This window comes from Mus musculus, chromosome 3 (genome assembly GCF_000001635.26).
Source record: "Mus musculus strain C57BL/6J chromosome 3, GRCm38.p6 C57BL/6J".
In the NCBI taxonomy this organism is placed as follows: Eukaryota; Metazoa; Chordata; class Mammalia; order Rodentia; family Muridae; genus Mus; species Mus musculus.
Window position 1 is genome coordinate 76319740 of NC_000069.6, and position 14568 is coordinate 76334307.

The following is a 14568-nucleotide window of genomic DNA, read 5'->3' on the forward strand; positions in this document are numbered from 1 at the left end:
CGTATAGCATTTGAAGTGGGAAACCTGTGCTCCGTCCAGTGGATGACTGTGCGCATTCACTTCTGTATTTGCCAGGCACTGGTAGAGCCTCTCGAGAGAGCACTATATCAGGCTCCTGTCAGCAAAAATTTTTTTGACATCTGAAATAGTGTCTAGGTTTGGTGTTTTGTTTTGTTTTGTTTTGTTTTGTTTTGTTTTGTTTTGTTTTGTTTTTGTTTTTGTTTTTTTTTATGGGATAGATCCCCAGGTACAGTAGTCTTTGATGGCCATTTCTTTAGTCTCTGCTCTGAACTTTATCTCTGTAACTCCTTCTGTGGGTATTTTGTTTCGCCTTATAAGAAGAATCAAAGTATCCACACTTTGGTTTTTCTTCTTCTTGAGTTTCCTGTGTTTTTCAAATTGTACCTTGAGTATTCTGAGTTTCTGGGCTAATATCCACTTATCAGTGAGTGCATATCATCTTTTGTGATTGGGTTACCTCACTCAAAATCATATCCTCCAGAGCCATACATTTGCCTAAGAATTTCATAAATTCATTGTTTTTAATAGCTGAGTAGTACTCCATTGTGTAAATGTACCACATTTTCTGTATCCATTCCTCTGTTGAGGACATCTGTGTTCTTTCCAGCTTCTGGCTATTATAAATAAGACTGCTATGAACATAGTGGAGCATGTGTCCTTATTACATATTGAAGCATCCTCTGGGTATATGCCCAGGAGTGGTATTGCTGGATCATCGGGTAGTAGTATGTCTAATTTTCTGAGGAACCGCCAAACTAATTTCCATAGTGGTTGTAACAGCTTGAAATTCCACCAGCAATGGAGGAGTGTTCTTCTTTCTCCACATCCTTGCCAGCATCTGCTGTCACTTGAGTTTTTGATCTTAGACATACTGACTGGTGTGAGGTGGAATCATAGGGTTGCTTTGATTTACATTTCCCTGATGACTAAGCATGTTGAGCATTTTTTTTTTCAGGTTCATCTCAGCCATTCTTTATTCCTCAGTCAAGAATTCTTTGTTTAGCTCTGTACCCCATTTATTTTTTTAAACTTTTTTTACTAGATATTTTCTTCATTTACATTTCAAATGCTATCCTGAAAGTCCCCTATACCCTCCCCCTGCCCTGCTCCCCAACTCACTCACTTCTGCTTCCTGGCCTTGAATTTCTCCTGTACTGGGGCATATGACCTTTGCAAGACCAAGGGCCTCTCCTCCCAGTGATGGCTGACTAGGCCATCTTCTGTTACATATGCAGCTAAAGACATGAGGTCTTGGGGTATTGGTTAGTTCATATTGTTGTTCCTCCTATAGGGTTGCAGACCCCTTCAGCTCCTCATGTACCCCATTTTTAATAGGGTTACTTAGTTCTCTGGAGTCCAACTTCTTGAGTTCTTTATATATATTGGATATTAGCCCCCTATCTGATTTAGGATTGGTGAAGATCTTTTTCCAATCTGTTGGTTGGCTTTTTATATTACAGAAGGTTTGCAATTTTATGAGTTCCCATTTGTTGATTCTCGATCTTACAGTACAAGCCATTGCTGTTTTGTTCAGGAATTTTTCTGCTATGCCCATATCTTCGAGGCTCTTCCCCACTTTCTCCTCTATAAGTTTCGGTGTCTCTGGTTTTATGTGGAGTTCCTTGATCCACTTAGAGTTGAGCTTTGTACAAGGGGATAAGAATGGATCAATTTGCATTCTTCTACATGCAAACTGCCAGTTGAGCCAACACCATTTGTTGAAAAGGTTGTCTTTTTTCTACTGGATGGTTTTAGCTCCCTTGGCAAAGATCAAGTGACCATAGGTGTTTGGGATACTTTCTGGGTCTTCACTTCTATTCCACTGATCTACGGGTTAGTCATTGTACCAGTACCATGCAGTTTTTATCACAATTGCTCAGTAGTACAGCTTGAGGTCAGGCATGGTGATTCCCCAGAGGTTCTTTTATTGTTGAGAAGACTTTTTGCTATCCTAGGTTTTTTGTTATTCCAGATGAATTTGCAAATTGCCCTTTCTGACTCTGTGAAGAGTTGAGTTGGAATTTTGATGGGAATTGCATTGAATTTTAGATTGCTTTCGGCAAGATAGCCATTTTGACTATATTAATCCTGCCAATCCTTGAGCATGGGAGATGGAAGTACTTCCTCGGTATGCTTCCTCTGAGGGTTTTGTGCCAAGTTCCTTAATTGTGTCGTAGTGCTCTGAATTTCCATGATAGTACTTGAACATATTTTTCATTTGGTAATATGAAATGTACTGGTAATTTCAGTGACAGAACCAAGAATTTATGTTTTTTTTTTCTTTTATCTCCAGAATTTCTAATTCATGATGGACCATTTGGATCTTGTGAAAATAAGTACTGTGGCTTGGGGAGGCACTGTGTTATCAACAGAGAGACAAGGCATGCGGAGTGTGCCTGCATGGACCTTTGTAAACAGCACTACAAACCTGTGTGTGGATCTGATGGGGAATTCTATGAAAACCACTGTGAAGTGCACAGAGCTGCCTGTCTTAAAAAGCAAAAGATCACCATCGTTCACAATGAAGACTGCTTCTTTGAAGGTAAGAGCAGGGTGAGGCCTACAGTGTCATAGTCCTCTACCTGTCCTCTTCTCTATTACTGCCATTAAAATTTGAACATAGTATCATTTTATCTCTGTAAGCATCTGAAAAAAGCAGAAGAAAAAAATAACTTTAACAAACCCAAAATTCAGTAGTGTATGGAAATTTACATGAATAGAATTCTGATATTCATTTATGAGACTAAAGCTGGCCAAATTCTGACTCATAATTTAATATAGAAATCAGTATTGGGCCATATGGTTTCCCAATCACAGAATTATTATAGGGAGAGAGGGTAGCCAGTTTAGTCTGTAGGCCAAATATCACCAGTATAAAGCACCTAGAATCCTGGTGAGGAGCCAGGGAATGCCAAGCTGGGCTGTTGTGGCTTGTCATTGCTTTCTGATGTACAGAGTAATTTCAGTTTGCAGCACACGACTCAAGTTAAATGCAATTTCTGATTGCCCACTTCAGCAACAATAAAGTCATAAGAAACTCATTTAGCAAATCTGAGGCAATGATAGTTTAACATTTTAAAGTATTATTTACACTTTTAATACAATTGAAATGATGGTTTAATGAATAGTACTTCTGAATTAGTAATTAGAGATAGTATTTTAGTGTGTTCTATACATATATCATCAAATGGACTTTATCATCGCTTACTTATTTATACCTTGATTTGTTACATTGTTATTTCAGTTGGAGGGAATATTTCCTTTCTAGTGTCATGACTTACTTAAATTCTAGGGTCAAATATAAAGCCATCCACAGTTCTAATAGGTCAATGATCAAGTGTATTCTTGAAGTTGTAAATTTCTGCATCTCAGTTAATCGAAATACTTAACTGCATTCACAATATAGAAATTACAGGTTATTTCACTTTTGAATTTGAGATAAAATATATTGTAACCCTTTATTTCCCTATTTATCAAATAAAATTAAAGATTTAAAGTTATTCCTTTTCATTATAGTTTTTCAATAAAATGTATTTTTCAAGGAGATAAAAATGATAACAGGAAACTTTTAAGACAAAGTAAGATGTGGTATGCCGTGGAACATTGTGGCTTCTAGAAGCAACATACTATTTTTGTGAAAGAGTAAGAATAATATGTTTATTCACTGCAACCTGAGTATATTTTTCAGAGTTTCATCACAGTAGATTCTATTCATTTACCAAATTGTAGATTTTTTGGATTCAAATTAATCTCTTTCAGTTTTCAATATAACCAATGATCTCAGAACATAGTTGTTTATGTTAGACTTTGAAAGGGAAAACTTTTTCTGTCATTTAGCCTAAGATGGTAGGATAAAAAATATATTATCACACTGATATCATAAAATTAAGTTATCTATAATATATAACTGAATAAGCATATTGTTGTAATCTTAGATATGTGTAGGGGTGTGTGTGTGTGTGTGTGTGTGTGTGTGTGTGTGTGTTGACATATGCATATGTACACATGGCTAAAGTGCTCAAGAAGGACAGGGCTTTCAAATCCACTGGAAATGGGATGATATTGAGTTACTCAGTTCTGGAACCAGACCCACAACCCCTGGAAGAGTAGAGTACAGTTGTAACTATACAATTCTACTTCAAACTGAGACTCTGACAATGTGACATGTGCAATTGAACACACAGAAATATACAGTATTCAATATTATGATAGAAGATAAAGCAGTGTATTTAGTGTTCTGCTTGATAACTGAGCACTTATTAATAATGCCACTAAATACTTAAAATAACATAAGATGTGTGAACAATAGCCAGAATCTTTTCATAATTTATCATAAGATGATTGCATGAAAACTTTGTTCCTTTAGATTCATCATGAGTATCAATTAGATCTATGTGTGCTTCAAAATATATTCTCATCACAGAGTACTGGATTTCCATTTATCTTATTTAGATTAGTAACTATGAGTTAACATATTTTCAACTCCCAGGATTTGACGATTTCTGTTTGATTTAGTATCTTGACTAAGGAATTGCTAGTTCCTAAAATGCCTGTATTTGAGCAGATGAAGTGTAAATAAATAAAGAAGAAAACCCTACTTGTCCTGTTAGCAGTGCATGTGTGGGTCAGTTTAGGCTGGGAAATAACAATTCCACTGTCATGAACTGAAACCTCTTTGAGAGGTTTTGTGATAGTTGCTGTGATTATGAATTATATTTTTTCTAGGATTTTAACCAGATACCTTGCTTCTTACAGTGTCACATTAGAAGAAACTTTAAAAATATTAAGTTCACAAACTAAAACATCTTTTAATTAATTAGATGCTTCAAATGCAAACTCAAGCCATATTAACCATATGTCCAACACATCTTGTATTTAAGATTAATTATTACTAGGAAAACTTTAAATGAGAAATTAAAGATCTATTGGCCACTCTATGCTATGTTTAAAGTAAACATTTTTATTATTTGATAATTACATATATGACATAATGTGTTATGATGAAATCCAAATCCCATTCCTTCCTTTCAGATGACTTTTTCTGTCTCAAAATTTACCAGGACAGAGACACGCCCAATTTTCAGTAGCTGTGTACGAGTAGAGTCTTGGATGCTATACATACAATGGATCTTATGTCACACATACTAAAATTTTTTTGATGATTGCTTTAAAATATTATTCTTACTTTAGAATTTCACATTTAAAATTTTGTTAGATGCTTACTATTGTATCATTTTTACTGTTAAAGCTAGTAACTGTACTGCCATGTGTCGTAATAGAGCAAGACACATAAACACAAGTGTGAAAAACTAGTAAATCTTAGTCATGGATGAAGATGGGATGAGAGCAAGCATACAAGCTAGTGTAGAACCATCATTGAAACTACACTGCTCTTGAAAGGAACTTAGTAAAGGGCACATGGAATCTACATACTAATTTCTGCAAATGGTTATCAATCAATCATTACAAAATAGTAAATCATAAAGTATCAAAAAACCTAGAAAATAGTCAACATGTAAAGAAGGTAGATTGAATTTATATAGCCATGTATATTGATTGTATGCTTTAAGTTTGTGCTTGCAATGTAGATTAAAAATATGTATCTTACCTGATATTTCATATACTTTTTATTTCCCATTTAATATCTATTATGAAATATTGAAGTGTTTCTGTAACAATCATAGTATTTCCTAAACATGAATTGTGTAAGTGAATTTACCATTGACTACTTTGTAGTAGTGTTCAGCATTACTTAAATCTTATGTTTCTACTGATGTATAGCTATTTATTTTTGTGCTGAGAGTCTCTTGTCTGAAAGTCATTTCTCCTGTGAGGGCCTTCTAAAACTGCAGTTGTTCACACCAGAACCACAATTATCATTTCTTGACACTAGGTCAGTCTGTCACACAAAGTGGAATTTACGTACTCACAATGCAGAGGTTAACTGGAACTCAAAATCTCAGATACAAACTATGCCAACAGGAAGAGGAAATTAAATCTCTTTAAGAGAAAGCCAATTGAACAGAAACCGTTTTGCCATTTACTGTGCTGGGAATAAGACTGCCATAAAGGAACTGTTCTGTGCACTTAAATGTGCAGCACAAACAGTAAGAAGTTGGAGATCCAGTTGTTACAATTACCTGTGTACTATTTGAATGAAATCTCAGACTGTTTAAGTGGCTGTCTTTATGAGTTCATTCAGCACTCATACAAAATAATTTGATTAATTTCCTATTTATTGGTGAGTTTATCTTAAAATTTCTTAAATTTACTGATAGAAAAAAGTCGCATCACTTTATTTTTAAATTAACCTAATACAATGTTTCCCTACTGATTTTAAAGACCCCTGCAATGTACTTGCTAAAGTATAAATTTTTATATATTTACCTGCCATTTACGAATCGATATTAGTTTCATGATACATAGATGTTTTGTAGAATATATAAATGAGCTAAAGATTCAAATAGTATTTAGGCTAAATAATCACTTAATGGGAGAGTGTAATTAGTGGTAATCAAATGTATTATGTACAATACAAAGCCTAGGTGAATAAATCATTGGGATAATATTATTTTGCACACATGAGGTGCACGGTTCATCACCCATATCAGGCAGAAAGTGAGAGCTAGAGTGCAAGAGAGTGAGAGATTGAGCAAGCGAGCAAGAGAGAGACAGACAGACAGACAGAGACAGAGAATAATATAAAAATGTGTTCGTGGGATCGATGACCCAGTGTAGGGGAATGCCAGGACAGGAAAACGGGGAGTGGGTGGGTTAGTGAGCAGCAGGAGGAGGGATGGGATAGGGATTTTTTGGATGGGAAATGTGGAAAAGGGATAAAATTTGAAATTTAAATAAAGAAAATATCTAATAAAAAAGAAAAAAGCGAATGTGTTTGTGTGTTTATGAACGTGTGTGTGTGAAAGAATGAAAAGAAAAAAGAAAGGGAACAAAAAAGAAAGAAAAGAAGAGAAAGAAAGAGAGAAAGAAAGAAAGAAGAAATGAAAGAAAAAGAAAGAAAGAAAGAAAGAAAGAAAGAAAGAAAGAAAGAAAGAAAGAAAGGAAAGGAAAGGAAAGGAAAGGAAAGGAAAGGAAAGGAAAGGAAAGGAAAGGAAAGCAAAGCGAAGCCAGCTTCCAATCAGTGAGACGTAGAGAGGGCAATAGATGAAAAGGGAAAATACAGTGCAACAATAGTCAATTATTTGCAGAAAATTGTAGCAGCATCATTATAGTAAACCAATGAACCAAAAGGACATCCACACATGCAGGGATGTATGAATGACTTGACAGCACTCACACTGCAAGCCAATGCTAAGCTTGGTTGGGATCTAGGTCTTCTCTGTTTACCTTTTGTGCTTCAATGGACGATAATATCTTATACTTCATATTTCCCCTCCATCAATGACTTAGAAGTAAACACTTACAATCAATTTTAAGCACTCTGACTTTAGTGGTATATGTGGAGAATATATCAAGCATTTAGCAGTTCTTGACTAATGGAGAAACACTGTTGCAGAAAATTATTGAAATTATTTGGGGCTTCAATACTTGTGCACATTTGATTTGAATACAATTCAGAGTTGAGTATGAAGTTAAACATATATTTTAGGTTCATATAAAGTCTAGCCTTGTGTATGGTGAAACTATAAAACAAAACAAATTTCATATGTTAGAATAAACTAATTAATTATAGCAAAATTCTGATTTTTATAAGAATGTTAAGAGAAAAATGAGTATGGAAATATGCTTCTTATTTATTGGCATTCAAAAACAAGTATCTCATGCTTAAATTATAGCATACCCAGAATATTTATTGAATATGCAAAATGTAATTTTACAATCTCATTTTTCTTCTTAATTTTCTAGCCAATATTAAAGGGGGCCTGCCACTTTTTAATTTCCCCTACTTGTGATATATAGTAGTGAAGTTTAACTTTCAAACATTTAGATAATCTTAATTTGTTATGCTATATTTTTAAACTATAATTGCTTCCCAGTTTCCAGCTTTTAAGTAGTGTGTCTTACTATTTCATGTTTTCTTATCTATGCCTGTATGAGTTTTTCTTTTTTCTTTTTTTTTTTTTAGATTCTCATAATTTTAATTGGTTATTTTATTTATTTTCATTTCAAATGTTGTTTCCCTTCTTGGTTTCCCCTCTGCAAAACTCCTATCTCATTACCCTCCTTCTACCTCTGTGATGGTGCTCACCCACGCACCCACTCCCATCTCACCTCCCTATCATAAAGAAGGCAACTCAAAGCCATTTTAGTAGTTCAGATATCACTTTTATCCTTTGCTATTTAGGTGCAATTTTTGTTATCATTGACTAACACTATGATTATTATCTTCATGTTCTCACTATCTTGTTTCTAATTCTCAAATACAATATTAATATAATCTTCAAACTATTAAAGAGTAAAATTTTTCTTAAAAAGCATTGCTTTCAATTTAGTTAATATTTATTTTTCTGTGTCTTTGGATCTCAGGATAATGAAAATAATAATCGATCACATTCTATATAACACTGAAATATTCTGTACAATAAATTTGAAAAATTTTCACTATCACTATGAGTTATATTACTTTTAAATTATCTTTTTAAAGTGCCCACAGCTATTTCAGAGAACCATTGAAAAATTATTAATTACAAAAAATTAAAACCAGAATAACTTCTGTACAAGCTTGCAATCCCACCAGCAATTTTCATTTTTCTACATGCTGACCACCAGTTGAATCAGCACTATTTGTTTAATATGCTATCTTTTTTCCACTGGATGATTTTAGTTCCTTTGTCAAAGATCAAGTGACCATATGTGTGTGGGTTCATTTCTGGGTCTTCAGTTCTATTCCATTGATCTTCCTGCCTGTCTCTGTACCAATATCATGCAGTTTTTATCACTATTTTCCTGTAAGACAGCTTGAGGTCAAGAATGGTGATACTCCCCAGAAGTTCTTTATGTTGAGAATAGTTTTCGCCATCCTAGGATTTTTTGTTATTCCAAATGAATTTGCAAATTGATCTTTCTAACTGTATGAAGAATTAATTTGGAATTTTGATGGGGATTGCATTGAATCTGTAGATTGCTTTCGACAAGATGCCCATTTTTACTATATTAATCCTGCCAATCCATGAGCATGGGAGAGCTGGTGGGATTGTGAGCTGGTGGGATTGCAAGCTGGTACAACACTCTGGAAATCAGTTTGGTAATTTCTCAGAAAATTGGACATATTACTCCCTGAGGACCCAACTGTATCACTCCTTGCTATATATCCATTAGATGCTCCAACATGTAATAAGGACACATGCTTCACTATGTTCTTAGCAGCCATATTTATAATAGCCAGAAGCTGGAAAGAACCCAGGTGACTTTCAACAGAGGAATGGATACAGAAAATGTGATACATTTACACAATGGAGTACTACTCAGCTATTAACAACATTGACTTCTTGAAATTCTTAGGCAAATGGATGGAACTAGAAAATATCATCCTGAGTGAGATAACCAATTCATAAAAGAACACACATGGTATGTACTCACTGATAAGTGGATATTAGCGCAAAAGCTCCAAATACTCAAGATACAATTCCCAGACCACATGAAGCTCAAGAAGAAGGCAGACCAAAGTGTGGGTGCTTCAGTACTTCTTAGAAGGAAAACAAAATACTCAAAGGAGCAAATATGGTGATAACTGTAGAGTAGAGACTGAAGGAAAGGCCATCCAGAGACTGTCCCACCTGGAGATTCACCCCATGTACAGTTACCAAGCCCAGAAAATTGTGGATATGAAGAATTGCATGTTGACATGAGCCTGATAAAGCTGTCTCCTGAGAGACCCGGCTGGAACCTTACAAATACAGAGGCAGATGCTCACAGCCAACTATTGCACTGAATGCAGGGTCCCCAGTAGAAGAGTTAGAGAAAGGACTGAAGGAGTTGAAGGGGTTTACAACCCTATAGGAAGAACTACAATATCAACCAACTAGGCCCTCCCAGTCCCCCTTGAGCTCCTAGGGAATAAGTCATCACCCAAGGAGTACACAGGACTCCAGTTGCATATGCAGCAGATGATGGCCTTGTCAGGCATCAATGAGAGAAGAGGTCCTTGGTCCTTTGAAGGATCGATAGATACCCCAGTGTAGAGGAATTTAAGTCGGTTGAGATAGGAATGGGTGTGTGAGTAGAGGAACACTCTCTTAGAAGCAGGGGGAGGAAGAATGAGATAGGGGTTTTCTGGGAGAGTGGGATCCAGGAAAGGGGATAACATTGGAAATGTAATTAAAGAAAATGTCCAATGAAAATAATAATAAATTAAAATCAAATGTAAAGGAAGATAGCTTTGCATGTTTCCACTATATAGCTATGTGTAGTGAAAACTTTTAGACAAAATTGCATTAAATAATGAAATTATATACTTTATTGCACAATGTGAATGTATTATGATTAATTAGCAATGCTACTGTTTGACTCTCATTAAGGAAAATATAAAGAATGTGTTTAGGTTTTTTTCATAGCAAAATACCTGCTATCCCAACATTCAAGGATTAGATGTTGTAGAATCAGGAGTTGAAGGCTGTTATAAGCCACTCTAAGAATATTCATTTTTAAATGAAAGCATGTCCAAAACCAACAAAGCAAGCAAACAAACAAAAATGTAAGATATAATTGAATAATGTCTTCAGGTTAATTAATGTCAATGTAAATAAATTTAATAATATATAGTAAGTTTTAGAACATGTAACAAAGTGTTATGTTTAGTGATTTACAGGTCACATAGTTGCAGCAGAGCTTCAATACCTTGTGTGGCATATATTTAAGCAGATCATTCATATCTAATTTATTCTGTATATGATAATAAACCTACATACAGTTTCTAATCAAAATATGCATATCTAGTATTTTGAATAATAGTTTTCTATAGGCATTCAATGAAGTCAGAGTATTTGCTGCAAATACATTTTCTTAGCATGTTTTGCTCTATGCCTAAACCTTGCCCACTTATGAATGGCCATAAATTATTTCCTTTTTATAGACTATTGTGTTAACCATGAATAGATATATGTGAGATAATAGGATGCTCATATATTTTAAATATGTATTATGAAAGTTTGGCTAATATTACATTATGGACAAGCAAATATAATTGCTATATTCTCATTGGATGTGAGTTAGGTCATGAGTGGTGAGCTTGATGTGGGACACATACAATACATGGAGAAGTACAAAACTAAGAGTTTCTGTCCCTGAAATGTGGTTGGAAATGAGAACAAATCACGAAGATCATGGAGCTCAGGACAAAAATATGATGCACTGTATACTTCAGAGCATGGGAGGAGCCCAGCAGAAGACATAACTGATGCCATGTGACACCCATCAAGAGAGTGATAAGACACATAACTTAACCAGAAATTTGTAAATTGTATTAAATGTTTCTGAAGTTTTGGAGGCTACAGAAGATGAAATAAGCACTGATCTGGAAAGCTTAAGGTCATATATGACTTTGGAAAGAGTGAAGAGATAGAAAATTAGTCCTGAAGAAATGAGGTTTCAAGTGTGTTAGAATGAGTTCCTTGAGTAAGAACCAAAATGTGTCAAAATGTATTACCAAGACAGATACATGATTGGAACAAGAAAGTACTCGAGGGAAAGAGGATGGGACAAAGGACCTAAAGATAATTCAAGAAGGCAGGGGAAGGTGATCTCTGCTGACCTACGACATGGAGACTCAAGGCACAAAGGCAAAGAACATTAACTACCCCCACTCTACCTAAAAAGGGTATCAGATGCCCTCAGGACATACAGTTATCTGTGCTTTCTCTTTTACTTTTAACAGTTTTGTGCATGCATAATCCATCACAGGCTGAAAGTAGTAAGCAGAAAGTTCTAGAAAAAAGTACTAAATAAGCTTAAATTGTTTATTTACTTGGGGAAGATGAGTTACTCTCAAATCCTGGGTTACCCTTATCTCCCTTAGCCAGGAAATGAGTCACCTTTTGGTTTATGCATTTAATAAGAAAGTGATATGCACCTACTAATCACTTAGCAACCAACTGGGTGATCATACCAACTGTAGAGACATTGCAGGTTCTGTTTCCATATACCTCTTACTTCATTTAGAACTGCTCCCAAGCCATTAATACTAGCATTACCAGTATAGGGAAAAAAAATGAAAACAAAAGTTTGCCAATTCCAGATAAAGTATCATTGAAAGGCAAACTACATAGTTCTACTAAAGTAAAATGCCATAAGTCAAGAGTTTATCAATCTCATATGAGAATGGATGAAGGGATACTTAAAGGAGCTTGTGATGCTTAAAGACAGCTGCATCAATGAAAGCTAACTCCAGCATGAGTGACAACTCTTAGCATTACTTTCAGGCAGCTTGGAAGATGAAGGAGATGAGGGCCTCTTCTCCTTACTTTTCCTTACCAAGCCTTGTTATGTGTATGTTCTTGGGGAGAAAAGGACACTGTAAATGTGGGATGTACAGGGTCTTGCTGAGGTTTGTGAGTTTATTTGCATCCTAAGAGCCTCCCTCCAAGTTAGAATGTTTCAACCTGGAGGAGGTCGCTACACACCAATATTTACCCAAGCTATTTTATCAAAATCATTTTCAGCTTCAAAGTCTTACAATCCTTTGCATTTGTAACACAAAATTCTTTAAATTCATCTAGTACACTTACAGATGCTAAATGAGTACATATGTCTATGGTAGGTTTGTATGTCTGAAACTGTATGGTTTCTAACCGTTCACTGATGTCATTTACTAATGCTTAGGGTTTTATTCGAACATGGAGATATGATCCAGTCTTTACTTTAACTCATTGGGTGGGGTTGAGTGGTTTGATGAATACAATTATTGCCTGGCCTAGTCGGCCATCTGTGGAAAGAGAGGCCCATTGGTCTTGCAAACTTTATATGCCTCAGTGCAGGGGAATGCCAGGGCCAAGAAGTGGGAGTGGGTGGGTAGGGGGGAGGGGGGAGGGTATGGGGGACTTTTGGGATAGCATTGGAAATGTAAATGAAGAAAATACCTAATTAAAATAAAAATAAAATAAATATTGCCTATTATATTTCCCAATATAGGAAAATCTGTTTAGCTGACTACCTACTGTGAACATTGAAATTACTTGATGGTAAAGGACACCTAATTTTGGTAGCCAAACATTTTTTTATGTAGAATTTATTTCTACGTTGGAGTTAATCATCACTCATGTGCATTCCTTTTTATTAGAAATTAACGATTATTGATTGTGTTTCAAATTAAAGAGGGATTATATATTGTAATAAGTAAAATATTGAAATAGTATAGATAGATGACTTAACAATTCAGGTGCTCTTCTAGAAGATGGAGGTTTGGATTTCATAATCTACATGGTGGCTTGCAAGCATTTATAACTCCAGTTCCAGGGAATTCTATGCAAACTTCTGGCCTCAGCAGGCACTGCTTTCATGTGGTGCATGGACATATATACATACAAATCACCATACACATAAAATAAACATAAAACCTTGAAAAGTGATAAATATCTCTAACTTTCTACGATAACTGTAGACACCTAGAAGGATGTTGACTACTAAATCTGAGACATTTAGGCCATGAGTAACATCAATAATGGAGTAGACTCAAGGTTATATATGTGTGTAAATATATATGTATATATATGCATAAATATATGCAATTGTGTATATATACTAATATTAAATATACATTTTACACATATTTATATTATAGGCATATAGGCATATATGTGCATATATATATATATATATATATATGTTTGTAAAATTCAAGAGAATCTAGAATAGCAAATGATAGTTTTAGCTAATATTAATATTATGAGGTATAGAGAATTTGGTCTGCTCATATTCAAGGTACTTGGTCATTCATCTTGTACCCTTGTACCCTGAATTTCCACTCAAACATAGTAACATCCACAGAGATCAAGTTTGAATTAGTTTATGACTTATCAGAAACCAGTATTTCTTTTCTATATCCCTATGTATAAATATCTTTTAAAGAGTACCATGTATATAAAGCAAACTAAGTGTATAAGGCACCCAAACAAGTATTATAGATTTATTTCTCTTGGACAAATATTCCTAGGCTTTTTTAAAACAGCACTTTATGTGAAATATTAAGGAATGTATAAACCTGGATGCTGTGTGTTTTTAAGATCAGAATAATAAGTATGGTATTTAGTTGTGATGACAGTCTACAAAGCACAACAGTAGCATTTGGGGATTTAATTAAATTTATGTCAAAATTTATTTCAAATCCTGGAGAAAAATATTCCTGGGTAATATAACACATGTTTTGCCCTTTAGAAATTTTGACAAGTGGAAACATTTACATGACACATTAGCACAGTCTCCACAATTTAAAAGGAGCTGCTTTACAACATAGCAGCAGCTTTGTTCATTTATTCCACAGTAAACATGCAAACCAGCTCTTCTGTAAATGTTTGACTGCTGAGTCTACATCTACTGGCAACAGCAAGCATGAAACTCAATGTAATTAAAGACCATGCATAAGTATAGGAAAAG

At 34.8% G+C, this 14568-nt stretch overlaps 1 protein-coding gene across 6 annotated transcripts in view; it reads left to right on the top strand.

Moving 5' to 3' along the window:
* Positions 1 to 14568, top strand: part of Fstl5 (follistatin-like 5) — a 635736-nt gene that overhangs the window by 245465 nt on the left and 375703 nt on the right. For all 6 annotated transcript variants that reach the window (XM_006501262.1, XM_017319517.1, XM_006501263.1 and 3 more), the window contains exon 4: positions 2315 to 2563. In XM_006501262.1, coding sequence (XP_006501325.1) covers positions 2315 to 2563 — 249 coding nt within the window. The remainder of the gene's footprint in view (positions 1 to 2314; positions 2564 to 14568) is intronic.